Below are 21,142 nucleotides of genomic sequence, written 5' to 3' on the forward strand. Positions count from 1 at the left end.
TTCGAGGGCTGATCTCGGAGATAGTGCAGTGTAAAATTGTGCACCGATCCCTATAAAATAGAGCTGGTACCGGCAGTACCACCGATGCTTCTGAGTCCAGGTGGTACCACCGTGCAAATACCACCGCGCAGTGGTGGTACCGCCGTGCGGGGGTACCGGTGGTGATCGAAGTGATCGTTTCCGCATTATTCTCTCATGACGGCTAGCGTTTTGAGATGCTGTCGTTTGAAACGCCGCGGGCCTGGCAGAATAAATTATGTGGCTCACGCCACACCATTCTCACCCTGAACTCTCTCAGAAGGACTTTCTGTTTCATCGACTTCGGCTGGAGGTTCAGTCGCCTCCAAACTTTCTGCACACGTTTTGCAACGAGCAGTTCGTACAACAGAAACCAGAGGGCGCCACGAATCGCGCATGGGCCTCCGTCCATTGCTGGCCTTGTGTGGAGCCGAAATGCATTGCTATAGCAGCGGCTGCAGGTGCAGAGTTTGCTGCTGATTGTCAGCTGCGAAGGGGGCGCTTGCTGAGAAATTATAGCAAGCGGGTAGAAAAGCAACGTTCTTTGTTTTAGAAGCGCTTATCGGCCTACCCAAAAAACAGAACTTGTCTATGCGCATGGGCCGTAATCCTTTTGTGTATAAACACGGCCCCGTCCTGTATGGTAAGTTAACGAGCTTACAGCGCGTTCACGTATGCACACACGCTGAAGCGTTTGTGTTCCAGCTCTTCACAAATGGTAATATAGCCTCGTGCATCTCAAGAAACGCAGCAGCGTTTTCAGGAGAAACTAATCCGGAGTCCCCCACTGCGGCATGTCTCACATTCATATCGTGGGTCTGGCACGTAAAACCCCGGAACTTAACTTTTTCACCCAATTAGTGCAGTTCATGTGTGCCTTTAAGTACGTGATTGTGATAATAACTCTTTTGGAAAAGGCAGTGACGAGATAATTTTCTGTGCATAGGTATTTTCATGGTAGTTACACTAGACCTTCGATGATAGCTGGACAGTATGAAACGTGCCGAACGATTTTGAACTACTTCGAGCTTGTTGATAAGGGTCACCTGGACGGGATTCCATAGGGATGAAGCGTATTCAAGCAGGGGACAGACGTAAGTGAGACATGTTTTTAAATGGTAATAATGAAAGGGAAAATTATTGTTTTATGTAATCAAGCAGACTCGATTTGGATGTTGCATAGACAGTGTGATCAGCCCATGACACAAAATTAGTCATAATTCCGAACAGATTAGATCGGGGTGGCGTTCAAAGAATACGAGTATATAGTTAGGAAAAGCGTGTGGTTACGGTAAACTGTCATCGTTTTACATTTAGAAATGTTAAGTTACATATTGCAGAGGTCGCACCAACGCGTAATATTATTAAGGTCTGTTCGAAGGCATTCGATGTCGGCATCATTAGTAACTTTTCCGGCCGATAACTCAATCGTCAGCAAAAAGACAAATAGAAGAATTTATATTATTAGGTAAACCATTGGTATAAATTTTAAAAAGCTGCGGTCCTCTAACAGAACCCTGCGGTATGCCTGAACGCACGCGTACCTCAGGAGAATCAGTATCATTAGTGGAAACAAACTGCGTGCGGTTAGAAATAAATTCCGCTATCCACTGGTGCAACAGCGGGTCAATACGCAAAGATATTGCGCGGTGAAAAGTCCGCTTATGCAGAGCGTGCCGCGCTTCCGAAAGAGCGCTCTATCGTCACGTCATTTCGCCCTTCCTCACTACGCCCTTAAATGACTCTCGTGCGCCTGGCTCGCAGATTTATACGTTTTTTTCCTGTTTCTGCGTTATGCTGTAAAGCAGCTCTACCCTTTCCCTGCTCCCTCCACGCCCCTAAAAAAAAAGGTCCAATAGACAGAAAAGAAGAAAGGTCATTAAAAAGGAAAAACAAGGTTAGTTATGCAATCATACGGAAGAGTCCGGGGCGCCGAAGACGATTAACCGCGCGCTCCCGTTTCCCCGGTGACGCAGCGTATAAGCATAGAGATAAATACTCGTCGTAATGACAAGTGATAGAGAGATGGAGCTAATTCACCCCGAGGGGGTACGAACAGTGTAAGGTACAACAGCGTTTCTCGCGCTATCCTTCGCATTTTCCCCCCACCTTCACTTGGGGGCGCCACTCTTGACGCTCTCCGGTGGGCCCATCAGCCGAATGGACCGACGTCCTGCGCATGCGCGCGCCTCCACTGTCCGGCGCTGGAAATCTTCCTCTGTCTCTGTATTTCCCGCCCATGCGAACACGGCGCGCGGGCTTTGCGCGTGGTGGCAATAGAGTCGACGCTAGCCCGGTTATCACATTCCTAAATTGCAGCGCACTGCAAAATAATTTACACCCGTAAACGTGAATGAGGGTGTAAATTATTTTTCGGTGCACATGAGGGGTGCTCCTTTTATGAGAATGGTGCAAGTTCACACACATACCGAGAGCATGGACCAGGCGAGAGCTTGTCTTGTCTGCCCTTGTGTCTGTTTGTGCCACTTTTTCTAAAAGGTGTGTTTCACGAACTGGCGCAACACTAAATACTCTAACGAGAGCTTTTCTTTGACTTTTTTTTTCTCTTCGCAAATAAGTGCCTTCTTGAGGTCGACTCGTAGGTCCTCATCCTGAAGCACACTTTATTTGAGTGATTCGTGAGTGCCGGAGGTCGTAATATTGAAGGCATCAAACAGTACTATGACAAACGGTTCGTAGGAACAAAAACTTTTGTAGTTGCCTCCATTGTTCTTATAAGATTACAGATTTCCCCAGGCTTCCTTTTTTGTTTTTCTTTGTCCCGACTATAATATGGCTGCTAATGGTACAATGTTTTTAAAGTGTCGTCATCGTAAGGTACCATCTAAGCGATTGTAGCACTTCCTGGAATGTCGGCGTTTGAAGAACCGCATGCTTTGCAGACAAGCTCCGTTGCCTTTTCGTACTCCCCCTCCCCCTCTTCCCCTCTCACCCACAGAAGACAATTCTCACCCAAGAACTATTTTAACAGCAGGGTGCAACAAAGCATGATGTTGTATTAGCTCATGCGATCTGCCAACGGCAAAGAACAGCACTTACGAGCGAAATCTGCCCCTGTGTTGCCGGCGTCGCTTAAGTGAGGTAAAGAAGTGCCTCCAATGTCTTGTGCGCAGACGAGTGGTGGAGAGTGCTTTAAGAATCGCCTGAAGTGACAGTTGATGATTGTCCAGTTGCCCCGATACATTGGAGAGGGATTGTTTATCGAAGTGAAAGGTACGATTGCGACACCATTTCCGGATCAAAATATTTGCCCGCGAGTCCAGCTAGTGTTAACTGGTATTAACTGGGATCTACTGGGTTCAGTAACAGGCCCACTGGTTCTGGTTAGAAACAAACTGGGCAGCAACCGCGTGGTCTCGCTTGGGATGTAGCTGCAATCATGGTAATTTGTACTCAACGTGAAGGGATCGTATTATGATCGAACTAGAACATTAACGAGTTCTGTTAGTACATATATAGCAATTCGTACAACTTGGAGTCCAAGTGAAACCTTGGCCAGTTGCACGGGTAGCAACGGGTTGTAGTTGGGACCCAAATGGAATGATGGCCTGCTGTTATCTTCTAAAAAGTGAAGAAGCGCTTTCATTGCGCGGGCTGTTTTGATCCTGAACAGGCAGTATGTGTTCTGCTGTTCACCCCGGTGCATTGGAGGAAAGACTCTTCTTTTTAGGTCAAATCTAGGAGTTATTGACAGCGCTAATACAAGTTATCACGTTATATCCGCAATTTACTTCGCCCAGTCCTTGCTACACTTGGACCATAACTTGGCAAACGTCTTCTACGGTGCTTCGCGCGCAGCGTGTGTCAGCTCCGATTTTTTCTAATCCGTACCGTTGGTGATACACGCCCGCCGCGGTGTTGGCCAGCCACCGCTATGCGAGGCCTTCCCCTCTGTACACGCATTAGTCGCCACCGGCGCCCAAACATCCACGTTCGCCCGCCAAAGCAGGTAAATGCAGTGCCAAAAGCTTTCCGCAGACAACGAAATAAATAAACAAAATCAGAGAGTAGGTACGCAGGGGGAGGAGGGTACCGGCGGAGAGGAGCGGAACGAATGACATCACACGCAGAACTCGTGGTATACGGGTACACAGAGCAATCACAAAAGCGCGCGCGAAAAAAAAAAGAAAAGAAAAAAGAATGAAAATCGGAAGCGTGATGTACAGCGATGCATAAAGCAAATCACCGAAGCACGTGACGTATGGCCTGCGGTTGGCCGGATGCACCACCTATGGGAAAGGGGCGAAAGGGGAGAGGAGGAAAGGAGAGGCCTGAAAGTGATAGCGGGGGAGAGGAGGGTATCGTGGAGTGGGGTAGCAGAGGCAACCTATTTAACGATTTTGGCTTTCGTGTACACGCTCGGCCTAGCGGTAGCTAGAAGGGGGCGGTCACCACGTGTCTGCCGTCCACTACCGATGGCGAGGGGCACGGCCCGGGTCGGGACAGTGGGTTACGCGGTGAGAACCATCGTCGCGTCGCAGACCCGCCTGCTGTGCGCGTCCGCGCGCGCCGCTGTGTGTGTGTGTGTGTGTTTGCATGTCCAGACTCGTCACCGCTGCTGGTGTGACAGATTGGAGAGGAAGTTTTCTTGGGGGGCGGCAGTTTATAGTAATGGTCTCGTGTGCGTGCGAGCTCGACGAGATTCCTCGAGATGTTATTCGTGCGCCGCCCGGTGCCGTTGACTCGAGACGGGGATATTCGGCGTGAGGTGAGCTGAAGCTTGCATTGTAGAACCAGCCGGCCGCGAAAGCTTTCCAAGTACTTGGCACTTTGCTACTGAACCCAGGAATTTAACTAAGAAACGTGGCGGTCGGGCGCAGGTGTGTCTACTACTGCACTTTTCGATTCGAGGGCGAGCATGGTATTCAATGATTGCAACCAAATTTCGTTTTCTCTTGAATGTCGAGTTTCAAACACCTTTTTGCGATTTTGGGGGGCAATTGCAACCGTTCGTGATGGCTTGTCCCAAGGATAAAAAAAAAATTAAAGGCCAGTGGCAAAACGATGCATCGCGAAGACAGTATGTGGATTTTGGCATCCATTCGGAAAAAGTACATCATAGGAGGCGATTGTGTTCTCCGCCTCTAACCTAGTCATGTTTATGACTTAGCACAATTCAGTTTATGAACGTTTCCATGCGCTGAACCGATTACGTGTTTTAAAAATACGGTCATGGAATGAGTGTGGATATGAGTGATAATTATATGACTACATTTACGTGTCATTTAAGTTTTGTAAGACTATATTACCGTGCGTGGCTCTGATTGAACCTGAAGTGGCTCAAGTAACTTCAAGTAGCTGCGGACAGTCTTTTTTTTTTTCCTTGTACCACAACTACATTAGTCACCTTGTCGATGTTGATAAACTGATAATTTGTTCCTGCGAAATAAAAAGATCCTTGTTCTCACTTCTCACTATGAGGTAATAATAACATGATGTTAATGCTAGAGGAGAGGTAACGTTTCCACGAGACTCGCGAGTTCCCAGACAGGGATCATTACTGTAGTGTGCTTGTAGTAGCAATGGTACTAGCGTTTCTAGCGTTACTGATGTTTATAGTACTAGCGTTACTAGTGTTTATATGTGCTTAATGATCTGTGGCCTCATTATGCATCTTCGCGGCCAACTGAACGCTGTGATGCGAAGGACGTCATGATAAGCACTCGAAAACTTCAGCCTCATTTGTCAACTCTTCTCCGGGTGCCTTGCAACGAGCATTTTCACGAATGCACCACCCTGTAGTAGACATTAGACTCGCAGTAGATTAGGATTCTCAAATGTCAGCACGTGCAATATTTCCGTCTCTGGGATATCAGGCTCCGCAACGCAGCGGAACCTTAATGACCAGAGCAGATAAGAATCTCCCGCAGATAGCAATCTGTAGGGCTGCATGGCGTTCCGCACTTCTGCGATTTCGCAGACGCGCGTTCGTCTGCACAGCTCCGGACGTCTAGGGGGAAAACGAAATGAACTGATAAGCTAAATGCACGAACATGCGCAGCACATTGCCCAGTTAACGACCGTGGGTGGTCGCGTCCTGATTGGCCGTTACCGAATCTCCACAAGCAGCCTCCTTTTTATTTTTTTGTTTTGCATTTAGATCACGAGTGTCACATTTTACGCGGCGCCTAGAAAATGCCGTGGGGTCATGGGCTCCGCCCTTTGCAACGGAAAGCATAACTCGTTTCCCGTAGATGGGAAAAAAGATACGACGACGATACACCGTACCATGCGTGACCTCGGGAGCTACGAATGAGTGGTTGCGTATATTATAGGACGTCCAGCGTGTGTGTGTGCGTGCGTGTGGTGTTTGTGTGTCTGTGCGTGCGTGCGCGTTTCACACTCACACGCGCGCATGCACGCACAGATACACACACATGCCCGTTCTGAGCAGCGTATGCACTTCACGTCGTTAGCGTCGTGAGACACAGTGACGTTAGGTCAATCAAACAACGACTAGAAATCTTACTATCCCGACATAAGGGCTGTTACCAACATCAGGTTAAGAGTATGGGCTGCGCTCGTTTCTATTTTAAATCGTTAAAAGTGCCGCCTAAACGGTATTGTAGGCGCCGCAAAGATGTCCGTGAAACAGGAATTTCTAAACTTTTGTACTCGCACTTCTGGGGCCGAATTCGCAAAGCTTTTCTTTCGTAAGTACTTTTTTGCCATTGGCCAATTGCCGCCTTCTCTAATAATATGTCCAGCATCAGGAGTGGCTGAAATTTTCTCTTACGAACAATTTTAGCGTAAGAAGGCATTGTGAATTCGGGACCCTCATTGGGAGAGGTCGCACAACCGACCGGGACTGGCGACTACGGAGACCAGCACATATCGGCAAGCACGGCCTGGGAGTTACTTTACTTGCGGGGAACTATCGGTGGCAAGGAAGGGAAAGTTACAGGGGGGAAGTCTGCGCGAAAAAAATATTGATACGTACTGCAACCCTAAGAGGTTTATCGCAGGAGTCGGGTACAATAAACTCGAAGGGACCCAACACAAAGGTAAATACAAGTAGAATGAATATTAAAAAAACTCATTCTTAATACTTGCATGCATACATTGTATACAATACATGGTCCTAAGAATCGCAAGGTATGGAACCAGTGATTGAAATAACGAACTTGTCGAATGGAAAATTTCGAATGTTTAGAGGTAGCTCGTTTCACATTTCGATGGGTCGGAAAAAAAAACTATATTTGAATTTGTCAGTCATGGCGAACAGGGGTGTTATATTTAGATGCGGAAAATTCCTGGTAGTAGACGGTCTAGCAAACGTAATGTATCCCAAAGATGAGCAAGGTTGAGTGGTAACAATGGTGTAAAACAGCGTAAGGCTTTCTACGTGACGCCGCTCTGTTCGGACATACAGGTTCAAGGAATGAATATTAGAAAAGAGATGTTACTGAGCTAAGTAGTTCGGCGCAGGCTGACAGTGCTCGCTTTCGGGGGCCCCATTCGTAAATTATTCCGTTCGTAAGTTATGATCACTGCCATCGGCTAGCCACCTTCGCTAATGTTATGTAGAGCACCAGAGTTGGCTGACATTTTATCTACAGAACAATTACAGGGTAACAACTTTTTTTTTTGTGAATACGTGGCTTGTTTTTGTAAGGTGATACTATAAATCAGTGTAGCCCGCTATTTGGGAAGTCTTCATATTTGGCAAAACGACGAAGAGCTAGGTGTATAAAGAATATTGAAATTTACCACCGAGGGGTGTATTTTACGCCTTATTTTAACGTGGCTGTTGTAATAAAGCAATGAGCCGAATTCACAAAGCTTTTCGTTCGCAAGTGCTTTTTGCCATTGTCCCGCCGCCTTCGCTGATGATATGTGCAGCATCAGTTTTGGCTGAAACTTTCTCTTAGGAAAAATTCTAGCGTAAGATCTTTTGGCGCATACGGGTCAAGATGTTTAAATTTTCGGTTCTCCAGCCAACTACAAACGGGAATGACACTCCGGGATTATTTGCAAGAGCGCCTTCTCGCGCCCGCTCTGCGCTTCTATTTATATTCCTTCGTTGCCCCATAAAGTTACCCGAAAGTGCATGAAATGTTTCGTTGCGAAGCCATGGCTTTCTCGCATTGGTAGTTACGGTTCGCGTCCTATCGCCCAAATCTAGTAGCTGGACTCGAAAGAAAAGACAGCACCAATGGAGACGCCTCACCTAGAGTCTCCGTTTCTTCATTTAATACACACTTTCCCATACTTCCTTGCTTCTTCCCTCCTTCCACACAGGCGTGCAAGCTACATTTCAGTTAGCGTTCGCTATTACACGCAGGTTTCCCTGTATTTTGTTTCTAATGCGTTATTTCCGAGCCTTTCGTCTCGTATTTTGAGCATGATCTTCTATACAGTCGTCACACAACAAGTCAGTCAACTCACTCTTGAAGTTTTTGCGATCGAGTGTACTTTCTGACAGTCCATAGTTCTCACAGACGTTTCCAACCTCCTCAATTTTTTTTATTCCTTGGATTTTTTTTCGTGACTGCGTTTTCTCTTCCTTATTCTTTCCGCCTTTCATTTCCCCTTCCCCTTCTCTCAGTGCAGGGTAGCAAACCAGAATCTTTTCGGGTTAACCTCCCTGCTTTTCCCACCCCGTTTCTCTCTCTCTCTTGTAATCACCCAAAAACATTGTCACGCGGTAGTTTTCATTGTGTAATCGTATACCCTATGGTATACGATTATGGCGATCTCAATGAGAGGGTGCAGGTCCACCTCATGTAATAATTACTGCAGTAGCAATACCTGTGCCACGCGGGCGCAAAAATGACATTCGATCGTCAATAACCTAAGTTCCGTAATGAAATTGTTTTCGACAAAGCTGCCACACGTCGAAATTTAATTAAATTTAACGCGACAACGTTGATCACAGCGTCTTCTGAATGGAAAAATTTTGGAGTACTTCATAATACACAATATATGACCTTTACAAGTTTACTCTGCTTTCATGAATGCGCGAAATGTAAAAGTAAGCTTACTATGATGGCGTTAGTTTGAGTTTGTTGCTGCAATTTTACAACGTTGCAATCGTACTCAGATGCTTCGACCATTGCATGTCAAATCCGAAGTCCAGAAGCAAAATGGCGCCTGCTGCGTCGAAGCCATTTCAACGCCGACCTGAGGCAGTTCGCCGTGTACAATTTCAGACAGAAGCATTGTAGCTGAAAGTTATGTACAATTTGTACTACTAATGAAAACAATTTTTGTACATGATAGACGATGATTCGAACACTTTAATTACTCCTCACTGCACACGCTGTGTCATCGAGAGTACGTATCTCTCAGTCGAATGAGTTCTGGCGAGCGCATTAAATGACAAATGACATTAAAGCAAATTGCGTTATGTTTGTCCGTGTGGCAGCGTGCAAAAGATATTAAAATTTAAGGCATTGGTAAGGCAATGTCATCTTCTGTGCGCCCTTGTTGCACAGGTATTATAGACCTGAATGTCAATAAGAAAGCATTAAAGACACAGGTGCTGTCTTTAATGAAGAGCTGCCAAAAGTTGACTGGATGATGGTCTGGCGTAAGACTCCAGAGGTGTTGTGCGCAATTCATGACACACACGTCGATAAGAGACACGCATACACACGGACAGCCGACACACCAAACACCAGTAAGTAAACGCGCGCAGATGCGTCCGATCCCTGCGTACTCGTGGTTATCACCTCTCAAAGTTTTCCCTTGTGCGACCCTACAGCGCGTCCTTCCTCAGAGCCACGGAAGTTGTTCAACGTATGGTGCATATTCTGCAGCAGAGTGCTTTAGACAGCACACGGGGCTTCCTTGCATTGGGCCCAAGGCCTGGTTAGTGCAAGGTGCAAGAGCTGGCTCCGTCCTTTGGCTCCCCGTTGCATGGTGGGAGACTACAGGACAGGGAGTCGTCGCGCGGGATGACAGTCGCCTTCCACGCCGGTGCTTCCGCTGCTGCAGACAACACGCTCATGACGAATTGATTATACGTATCGCACATATCCACTACCTCTACAGAGGTGCTCGTTAACGGCTCTGTCCTTTACAGAATTGATCGCAATGAATCGGCAAACGTTACCTAAATATCCTCACTGCAAGGTCTTCATGGCTGTAGTTACAGCACTGTACGGGGTCGGGACTACCCAAGAACCTAAGCCCAGTTTGTCCCGTGGGCCGTGCCGGACCGGGTAAAAGAGCTTTCACGGTGGGCTCGGGCCGTGCCCGGGCCCGGGCCTGAAACTCCGGGCTTCGGGTAGGGCCCGAGTTTGACGCGGCGGGCTCGGGTCGGGCCGGGCTTCTTCTTTTGTACACTTTTCATCTGATGTCAAATAGGTTGCGGACATATGTTCCAGATATTTTATTTGGAACAAGCATTATTGTTACGTGGGACAAGCCATTTGGAGAAGTTTTATTCAGAACACCGGACTTGTTTTGCATGCCGCGGCTCGAATTATGGGGAACGGGCGAGTAGTAAGTGGATCAGCTGCTCGTTCCAGTTAACTTTTTCCCCTCTCACTACGAAAATGTTCCAGTAAAGCATGCATCTCGCTATTCTTCCTCCCTCCACCGGTGCAGGGTAGCCAACCGGATATTCAATTCAATTCAATTCTTTATTTGCAGACTTAGAACATACAGAAATACCAAAGCTGGTTGGACCCATAGCCATAGGCTAGTTGCGGGTCCAATATGTTTGTTAACCATATGTTAACCATATTCTCTGGTTAACATCCCTGTCTTTTCTTTGCCTTTCTCTCTGTCTTTCTGTGCTTTTATTTGCATTGTTTATTATGCTATATTCGAAAGGGTAACTTGTAATCGCAGTAATCAATGTACTATGTTAATTACATTAATTATTTATCGTCGCAATAGCGATTACAGGTTTCCAAAGAGGGGAGGGGACGTTCGCGAAAGCGGGCGCCATCCACCAAAACGAATAGTCTGCGCGAAGTATCATGACTTAGATTCACTTAATAATTTTTTTCCCGGGCTCTAAAGGTATCCCAGCTGTCATGTGACGCGGAATGGACACGCAGAACTTACTTCCATGCGCGACCACATTAACGCATTTGCTAGTCTTATTCGACTATATGCTGCGAAATTTACTAGGGGCTGCCGTAAGGGTGTGTCAATATAAGAATATAGTGCCATTAAACAAGGCGTAGACCAATATGTATTACCATAGCCAGATCTCTGGCTTGAACGAGGCAGTTGTGGTTTGCAGTGACGGGATATGACAAGAAACGTATTACATTTTTTTTTTTTTGCTGGCTGTCCACACGTCTTCCGACAAATACACGCAGTGCACTAAATCGAAAAAAAAAAGATGGCAAAAATTTTTTAAGCACGGGAAAGAGTACTTTACATTCAATTGAGAAAAGTCCGATGAAAAAGACATGCTTCATTAAATCGTGCTTCCTTATATCCTAGTTATAGTTATATCTGCAACAAAGCCATTATTAAATTTGGCTTTATTTCATCCTCTGTTTCAATTGCTATGGCAACTTGGTACTAAAGTGAGGACAGCTGGTACAAATCCCTTTTGCCTGCTACAAAGTCTGCTTGAAAACGTTCGTGACCATTTCCACCACTGTATTTGCAGAAAAATAAGTACAGTATGCCGCAGCTGAATAAATGCGCCTCGTGTCATGTATTTTGGTCATCCTTCTCCACCCTGAGGCCGTTTTGTAAAAACAATATTGACAGTTAAAGTACTTGTTAGCGTAGCATGCGCCAACGAAACATCGATTATTGCTATTTGAAAAACCTTGCTCTTCACCTTGCACGTTCGGGTCTTGGTCGGGCCTGATTTGCGGTCGGACCTGGTCGGGTAGGGTAGGTGAGCTTTTTTTCGGCCTCGGGCCGTCCCGGGTCTCGCTTTGAACGATCGGGCTGGGCTCGGACGGGTAAACGTTTACAAGTGCGAAGGCCCAGGCCGCGCCCAGGCTGAGGGTCATGGCCCGTGTAGTGGTCTAGTTGGAGCGCACGGTATGGCTTATAAATAGATTAATAAACTAATGGAAACTTGAAGATACACATTAGCTTGGTTTGACGTGCGGAAAATAGCGTAATAATGGGCCTCTTCGATTATGCGTCCCTGACAGTCCCGGACTACCCGAGGCAGTGCTTTCAGCCAATGAGTGTTGCGTGTGCAGCTTCACGGACAGTCCGGAACTGCCAGAGACGGATAATCGAAGAGGCTCACTGTCGACGAGCTCACGTTAAACCATTTCAAAAACGGAACGCTTCTGGAAGTACCCGCTGAGAGACATAAAAAACCTAATGTTCATTCAATAAGCAAGTTGAGCGTCCCAGCTCTGCATTTTTTATCTTGCAAAACCATCGTTATTGCTCAAGCTTTTGTATGCTTTCTTGTTATAGGAAAGAAGTTTCAGGAAAAGCCAGGTGCTTGATTACTAAGATTCCAATTTTATTTTCTCCTTGGCAAGTATCTTTCAACCTAATTCTGTTATTCGAAGGAACTATAAGCCACAAGACGTGTTTGATAGCCCACGTCACTGCATATCTTGAATGCTTTATGAAAATGGTTCGACTCCCATTTCTAGCTTCCGTGGCAGTTTAATAGCACAGTACGTAGCTCATAACGGCGGTTTTCTTTCTTGTTTGTTAGAGGGAGAGCCCTCAGTCGACCCCAAGTGAGCGGAAACCAAATGAGAGAATGCGGAGAGATACTTTTCAAGCTTTGGAGAATGCGAAGGGCCTGAGGGGAGGCCATCCCGGTTTGGTAGGCCTTAATGGCTGCCTTAGAATCGCTATATATTACCTCTCTGCGACCATCGAGCACAGCCAGCGCGATTGCAACCTGTTCGGCTACTAATGGCTTCGAAGTGCGTACTGTAGCGCAGCAAGATCTTGGAATTAGAGTCGACGATGGAGACGGCGAACGCCTCTTGTTGGACATATGCCGAGGCATCCACGAAGCTTGCTTCAATGTGGTTGTTACGGACATGTTCGAGTAGAGCTCTACCCCTGGCCCGACGTCTGCCGACGTTGTGTGCGGGGTGCATATTATGTGACATAACTTTTCAACCTAATGAACATAGACATAGCACTCGGAATCGAATTTTGTTTGAAAGCTTAGGAAGAACACAGAAAGTTGGAAAGAGAAAGAAAGAGAGACAAAGGGAAGGCAGGGAAAACACGGGGAATGCGGGAGATGGAAATTCACGTCGATGAGCAACGTGACAACAAGGTACTTGTTGCACGTGCAGGAGACAACGTTTCGACATGTGGACTTGTCTTTTTCAAGGCGACATGTGCTCTCCTAGGCAAAGTACCTTCGGCATATTAAGAATACATAAATGTATGCACATCGAAGGCTAGTTGAAGGACGAGGAGGATCGTGTCAGCTACAGGCGGAACTAGCCTACAGGAAAAACTAAAGGAAGCGCTCCGACCAAGTGTCTCCTTTTAAAGCGTGGAGATGAACATGTTCCTCCCCCTCCCTCCTCTCCCTTCCTGCATACAATCTTTAAAAATTACAGGGAAGGCCGCATAACTTCTTTTGGGGTACCCGAGGCAACAACGACTGAAACGATCTTTTCAGATACTTCAATATATGTTACAAATTCTAACTTAGCATTAACCAAATGTTTACGAAGTACAAAAGCTACCACATTTGCAAAATAATAACCATTCGCAAAAGATTAACCAAATAGCACGTTATGGTTTTTTTTCATTATTTCCTTACATGTGCCACTCTTGTCAGTTTCTGTAGGAATTTATTAGTGTTTGGGTAAGCCTCCCTTGTCTATCTCACTCACATAAGCGCACCATGTTCTTACCTCGCAGAAAGAAATCTGCAGCACCAGCGCCACAGGAGGCGGTGGTCGGCCATGTCCTGACTCCGGCACGTCGGAGCTGAACCCGGTGCCTGACTGGGCTTCACAGTAGGCCATGGTTCGCCACAGGCGGCTGCTGCTGCTTCTATCGCTGGGAGCGGCCCTGTTCCTGGCCGTAGTTCAGCTGGCTCCGGACCTAGGCTTGCCAGCAGTCCGGGCACCGGCCGTTTCTTCTGTGAACTCGCTGGTCGGGAAAGTCAGCACCAGCGACGCACTGCGAGCAGGCCAGGATGTGAAAGGTTTGCCCTCGTGCATAAGAAGTACTAAAGTCAAACTCGATTATAACTAACCCGGATAACTTGGACTATCTCTTAAAGGCACACTAACGATAAAGGTAAGCTGAGTTACAGAAGTAAATTACCCTTATACAATACAAAAAATAAGGAAAATAAAATAAAGAAAATTCAACGATGATTACGATACTCCCTAATGCGAAATTTCATTACACGTATACGCGTTTTCATTTCGCGATATATAGGCTGGCGCGGACAATCTGTCTCGTGCGGCACGTTGCAAACGGAGCGAAGTGTGGCACGACTGCTTCGCTTATCTGGAGATCGCGAGGGCTAGTGCGTGGGTGACGCGTGGGCGCGATTGATAGGGGCCGCCGCCGACAGACTTACCAGACGACATGCTCTACTCTGGCGCCATCTCGTAGCTACCGTCGCCGCACTACGCCTTTCTTCTCACGCTTTCGCCATACCCTCCTCCGCTTTCCGCCTCGTGGTTCCGCTGCACCCTCATCTCCGCTTTTCTCCTCGCGTCTTTCATCCTCCGCTGCGCTACGCGTTCGCTTTCATTTTTTCGCTGTTTTGCTATGATCGTTCGCTCGGTAACGCTGCCGCCGATGCTGACCGCAGGAACGGGCGCCTAAGAGCTGCGCTCTAAAAAGAATGCCTAGGAACAATAGCTGGAACAGGCTCTAAATCAAAGGAGGTGGCGACGCTGCCTTGAAGTTCGCAGGGACGTCATAAATTTCGACATAGCCGGCTCCAACTTGTTAATCTTTTCTATTCGCAAACACGGACTGCATATCGTACTCTAAAAAGAGTCAAAGACTGAACTTAGCCGGTTTTCACAAACATTGGTGCCACGACGGCCAAAAACGCGAAAATACTTTGAACCCATTGTCGTTCCGTTGATGCACATGTGCTGCATTGTGGCGCAACATTTCAAAAAAGGAGAGAACAAAATGGAAAGAAAATATTTGTTTTTAGTACTAGTAATCTACATCTTGCCGCGAAATGAACGACAACGTCTTTCTGAAAAAAAAAATAATTCATTAGACTAAACTGTTCTAGTGTTTATCTTTACTGTTCATTTATATGAAACAATTTATGAAAATTCGGAAGTTGTGGCGAGAAGACATAAAGTACACACTGCGCCACAACAAACGGGAACATTCCATCTGGGGTAAAACACAGACAATGGGAAGTGTTTAGGTCAAAATCGACAGCTCGCTGCTATTTTCTCCGTAGCTCCTGTATTAAAAAAAACAAAAAAAAAAAAGCAAAAGGTATTTCATGCAACTATATTTATTTGAGTAATGGAACAAAAAGTACGGCTGAGTTAAACGCAAGCATAGAGTTCTCTTTCATATAAGCGCTTCGTGTACGGTTGCATAGAACGAAAATCGTAGATGCAAACAATAGATTGAACTCCTCTTGCCGCAAAACGGTTCTTGTTGGCTTTCCCGTGCAGCTGAGAAATTATAACACCCGACGCATGAAAAAAAGTAGTTTTTTTTGTGTGTGATGTCGTGTGCCGTGCGCTGACTTAGGGTGCCGCAGACCTTTACCCAGATGTGCGGTGCAAGTGCAGTCTTCTAGAAAAAAAAATTAACAACAAAAACAAACAAAAATGCACCAATCGGCTGGCGCAACGCGCGTGGGTCTGTGGGCCAGCGATTTCACCTAACCTTCTGTAAATAATCAAGCACTATATCTTTAGTCAAAGCAAGTTTCCTTCGAAAAAAAGGTATAGGTTGAACTGGTATATCTACTTCAATTTGTCTAAGTTTGTTAGGCTTCATATCTAATCATTAGCTAATCGGACTCATGGGTGCGTGCTTGTGTGTTAGATATAAGGAAGTTTGAGTATAGGAGTGTTTTTTCCTACTTATTTTAATATTTTCACACGTTATAATGCCTGTGTCGTTTTCCTTACTTTTTTAATCTTGGCGCACGAGCGCAGAATAAGTAATTCGTTGCATAATGAGTGTGGACTACATGCTAGAATATCGTATGTCCATGCGTAGATCTTTCTCGTCTATTTATCTCTTTATTCCTAATTTCTTAAATTAGTTCTTAAATTCACGGACTTCTTTGGATATTCTGGTACCTCTTTCTTATTGCTGTTTACAAACCAAGATTTCGGCGTTGTCGGCCCTTTCATAGATCAAGCTTTTCATCTTTCGCAGCTAATAGAAGGATAATTAATATACGTGACCGCATATTAAAATTGGTATAAGCCGATTTACAAAAAGATAATAAGGGCATTTAAACCAGAGAGAGAGAAGTTTAGTGATGCGAAATGCAGAGAGGTCAGCCTGAGGTAAATTACTCTAGCCAGCTACTCGGCGTTGGGGGAAGGGGAAGAGGGAAAGAAAGAGGGACGAAAGAGGCGCCTGATGGGTGACGATGACGAGAGGAGCAGGATATAAAAGATATGGCAAGCAATTTGGCATGCTCAAAGCCTACAGTTCAGGCCCGTACTTTTTAAAAAGTTCAGTAGCGCCTGGATGGCCTTGAAACTCGATTGAGCGTCTGGCCAAGGGCCTAAAATAACGTCCTCCGACAACGGTGGGCTGTTGAGACGCGTAAGGTCATTTTTCAACCTTTGACGCTCTTCCACGTACTTAGGGCAGTCACAAAGCACATGACCACCGCGCACAATAAAGACAGCGCATTAAAGCGGAGTATCGTTTGGCTCTGCCGCCAGACTTGTGGGGACGGCTGTCTGGTCAAGTAAAAAACTGTGTTAAAAAAATAATGATGACACTCGCCGCCGTAGACCAGTGGCTACGGCGTTGCGCTGGGCTCGCTATCTTGTACGCGTTCGAAAAGCAGCCGTTCAGTTTCATCTCACCCGATTGGCCCAAGCCTTACCGATATTGCGTCCTAGGCCAATCTAGGCCAATCGTGTGATGCGAAACCGAACGGCGGCTTTTCGAACGCATACAAGATAGCGGCTCAGGCTGGTGAGCTCCTAGCTGCGGTGGTACACGGGCGTTATCGTATTTCACCCACATAAAAATGGGGCCGCGCAGCCGAGATTTGATCCCGCCACGTTATGCATAGCGGCGCAACGCCAGTGCTACTACGCCACCACGGTGGGTTAGCCCTACTTACATCTCTAATTGTGTTTCAATAATGGTTAGAATATTCGCCATCATTGCAATGTTCAGAGCTTTGTCGCGTTGTCTGGTGGATATTTAATTCATTGCAACGATTAGAACCCTAATACAAGCGATAGGTGGAGGGGGGGGGGGGCAGGTAGTTTTAAGCTGTTTTTCCTTCGTGTGAGTAAGCGCATCACACAAACTCTTGCCGAAAGCCGTAAAAAGGTACTTGAAAATATTTTTTATCGTGCGTGAGTTATTGCCATGAACGAGACGTAATGAAAACACTTTTCAAGAATTTAAAGATGCCGTTGATGACACAAATAAACATGCTTGTTACCAACGATGTCTTTTGCTGTCCTGTGCAGGAACGTCGTCTCCCGGTGGCATGGTCCGAAAAGCCATGGAACACAATAATATTGACGCCCTGCAAGCCTCAATTGCAAGGGCTTCGACGACGAAGAAGGCACTGTCGAGAATAACGCCTGCTGGCGTACTCAGGCCAGGGGTAGTAACCTCCACGTCCATCTCCGTGGTGCGAGCGCCCGCCGCGTTTCGACATTTCGTCATCCACCAGAAGGCCTCCGTCACCAGGCCTGCCATGAACCGTTTCAAGCCGCTCTTGCTCTCCAGAATGCTGAAGATGTTCGACAGAACCCTGGCTCACTACCCCACCGTGCCGGCCAACAAGGTCCAGAGGGTCATCGTCGTCACCTACTTCCGGGCCGGTTCCACCTTCGTCGGCGACATCCTGTCCTCGACGCCACGCACCTTCTACCACTTCGAGCCTCTGCACATGTTCAGCAAGGACGCCAGGCTCGATGGCAGTGCTGCGAGCAATGCCTCTGGTTTGATCGGCCACCTGCTCCGCTGCGACTTTCAGCGTGTCCAGCATTACGTCCGCTGGGCATCCGAGAAAAAATTCCTCTTCAGGCGGAACCACTTCCTCTGGGCCCTGTGCGGAGGCCAGCATCCGGTCTGCTTCAAGCCAGACTACGTGTCCAAAGTTTGCGCGCGGGCGCCCGCGCAGGTCATGAAGGTCACGCGCCTACACATGTCTCAGGTTCGGGACTGGTTGCTTAGCAACCCGGACATTGCCGGATCTGTGAAAATTCTGCACCTGGTGCGCGACCCGCGAGGTATTCTGGCTTCGAGGAGACTCCTGGACTGGTGCAACGAATCCAAGAGTTGTGCGCACCAGGACACACTCTGCTCCGAGCTTCGCGCAGACCTCGACACGTTCGAGGAGCTTCAGAGGACGTTTCCGAACAGCACGTACAGACTTCGATACGAGGACGTGTCTCTGGACCCCAAGAAGGAAGCTTTGAAAATGTTCGAGGCTCTCGGGCTGAACTACACGGTGTATGTGTCCAACTTTCTAAAGACGCACACCAGGGCGCGAAAGGCCGACGCCCTAGACCCGTACTCGACGAGGAGGAATTCGTCCACGGTTGCGTTTCAGTGGAGGACTAAGCTGAACTACGAGGACATCGCGGACATTCAGCGGTCGTGCTCGGACGTGCTCCTTCGGTTAGGTTACAAGACTATCACCAGCGAAAACGAGTTGCTCGACGAAGTGCCCATAGCTCCTGTGCCGCATTTGATAGCGGCCGGTGTGCGTACGACGTTAAGGGTATCTGTAGGCACCGCAAGATAGTAAATTAGCGAACGTGCGCATTCCGTGACTGCATTACGCGCTCTGGATTTCATTACTGCAGTTACGGCGAGAAATTTGATGACTTTCTACGGTCCGTATCTTTCTAAATGAACGAACTAGTGTGAGCAGCAATTAAATGACATTGATGCCGTTGTCAGCCGACAGGCTTTGTGAATGGTGTTGTGGCGCTGTGTGATTACGCACTGCTGAAAGGTATGAATGGCTGTCGGATCATGTGTCTACGTGAGGGACGCAATGACATTGAAAATTTAGTAGTGCTATCGTGAACCACATTTCTAAGACACGCCGAGAAATCTTGATGTGCTCACGGGACATGTATGTGCGCGTACTTGAAGTTCATCCGTTTTGTTTGTTTGACGATATAGCGAGCAAATGCCCCTTTGTTGCTATGAATGGGGCTACGTCAGCGTTGATGTATGTGTCTGTTCGTTGTTATTTCTTATAGTTCTTCCCCGTTTACGTTTGTTGCTATGAATATCAAGCACATTGTAGAAAACACCACAGGCAATTATTTATAGGTTTATATACCTATTGGCCGGTTGATTATGTGCACCTTTTGACTTCGACTGTAGCAGTAAAGTGAAGGCGAAGTCAAATGTTGACGGGAGCACTTAAATAATCACACAGATCCAGAAACGTTCACAGCTGGAATTAATTTTTACGTTTGTGGATAATGCAGGTTTATAGGCATTAATGGTGTTGCGATATGTGATGTTCACAGCGATCCTTTCCTATTGAGGTTTGTGCAAAACATAATTTGGGTAAGATTCATCGACGAAATTTCGATAACGGATCGTTAGGACAAAATATAGTATCTAAGATGTTACCGTTTGTTACATCAATGCTAAATTTTAGCGAAATAGAAAGAAAACTGTAACTGGCGTCTAAAAACGGTTACGTTAGAAGATACGGTTGATTGTTAAAACAAATTGTAGGTGATTCGCCTGCATTTGATTCTATGTACGCATATATATTATGACGTTGCTCTAACGTACGGCACAATTGGTAACTTATATCATGGGAGGCTTTTGACAGGTCACTTCAACGGTGACTACGTTTTGTAAGCCAGCGCTTTTCACCTTGAAGCAGTTTTTCATGATACAGGCTTGTTAATGAAGCTCCACAGGGTGTGCAATTGTTGTTTTTTATTCGTGAAAACGTCGTTGAAATCGCGTCAACGTGCACCTACACTAGCTCAGATGTGCAGTCTTCATTTTAGAGGGTTGTTAATTGTACTATAAGCGTGACACGATTCAAGTAGTAAAGGGCAAGAACAAAGAACCCATTTCAATGCAATTCCTCATGCACTACCAACAACAACAACAGTAAAAACAACAGCAAGAATAATACCGCCCTATAGGTTCTCAATTTATAAGTTTGATTATGACATATTCCGCATGGACTGGTAGAAAGAAATGAAAAGTTAACCTCAGTATTAACGAAAATTTGAACATCAAGAACTATGCAAGAGAGCGACACTTGCCAACTCGGTTTATTATATCCATCAAGTTATATGAGGCTAATTTGTGTGCCTAGTAAACTGTTGAAATGCGGGTTTTATTCGCGGCGCTGAGCAGTCGAGGAACAGTCAACCCAATCATTCAGCGCCATAAACTCGAACTCTAGCCTCGCACATCGGTGACAGGCCATACACGTTCGCCTGCTTCACTGCGCTGTTGGTAACTTTTTGCTTTGACGAATGTTCTCTGTTCGTAGCTAGGCGCCCATAACATGACGGAGAACTGGTGATAACGAACGAAATCTGCTGAAAACTAGCGTGCGTTTGTCGCGAGGTAGCGTGATTTGAGCGATAGGAGAAGAGATGCATGTTTTCGCTGTGTGCGTTTTGCTTCGGCGACTTGCGTCATAATGCCTAAAAAGACAACCGGTCACGTGGAGCTGGCCAAAACTACTATCTCCGGATACAGCACGGTTATGGAAGAACATTTCTAGGTATCGTATAGGACCGGAATGAATGAAGAGGCCTGAATGGCGTAGCGATTTACAGTGTTGCTTGAGAATAATGAAATAGCGAAGACTTTGTATTCAGGATGTAGCGCAAAGAAAGTTATCTCGAGTCCAGTCATTCCGTCCGAGCCTCTACAACTGCGTAAGAAGTCCTGTAATTGACCCTCATCGGCGTTCTACTCGCCTCGCGCTGATGTCTAGGTGCCAAAACCTTGACCGGTTCAGGGAGCTGCGTAGGTGCTTTTTATGTAGTTGATTTGTTGGTGGCGAGTGGGCATG

General features: G+C 46.6%; 1 protein-coding gene across 1 annotated transcript in view; it reads left to right on the plus strand.

Annotated features, from left to right (window-relative positions):
* Positions 1–21,135, plus strand: part of LOC119465829 (carbohydrate sulfotransferase 1) — a 59,700-nt gene extending 38,565 nt beyond the window's left edge. The window contains exons 3-4 of the mRNA XM_037726301.2: positions 13,828–14,116; positions 17,586–21,135. Of these exons, the coding sequence (XP_037582229.1) occupies positions 13,933–14,116; positions 17,586–18,874 (1,473 nt within the window). The 5' untranslated portion in view covers positions 13,828–13,932 and the 3' untranslated portion in view covers positions 18,875–21,135. The remainder of the gene's footprint in view (positions 1–13,827; positions 14,117–17,585) is intronic.
* The last annotated feature ends 7 nt before the right edge of the window (positions 21,136–21,142 follow it).

The sequence above is a fragment of the Dermacentor silvarum genome, chromosome 10, assembly GCF_013339745.2.
Source record: "Dermacentor silvarum isolate Dsil-2018 chromosome 10, BIME_Dsil_1.4, whole genome shotgun sequence".
Classification (NCBI taxonomy): domain Eukaryota; kingdom Metazoa; phylum Arthropoda; class Arachnida; order Ixodida; family Ixodidae; genus Dermacentor; species Dermacentor silvarum.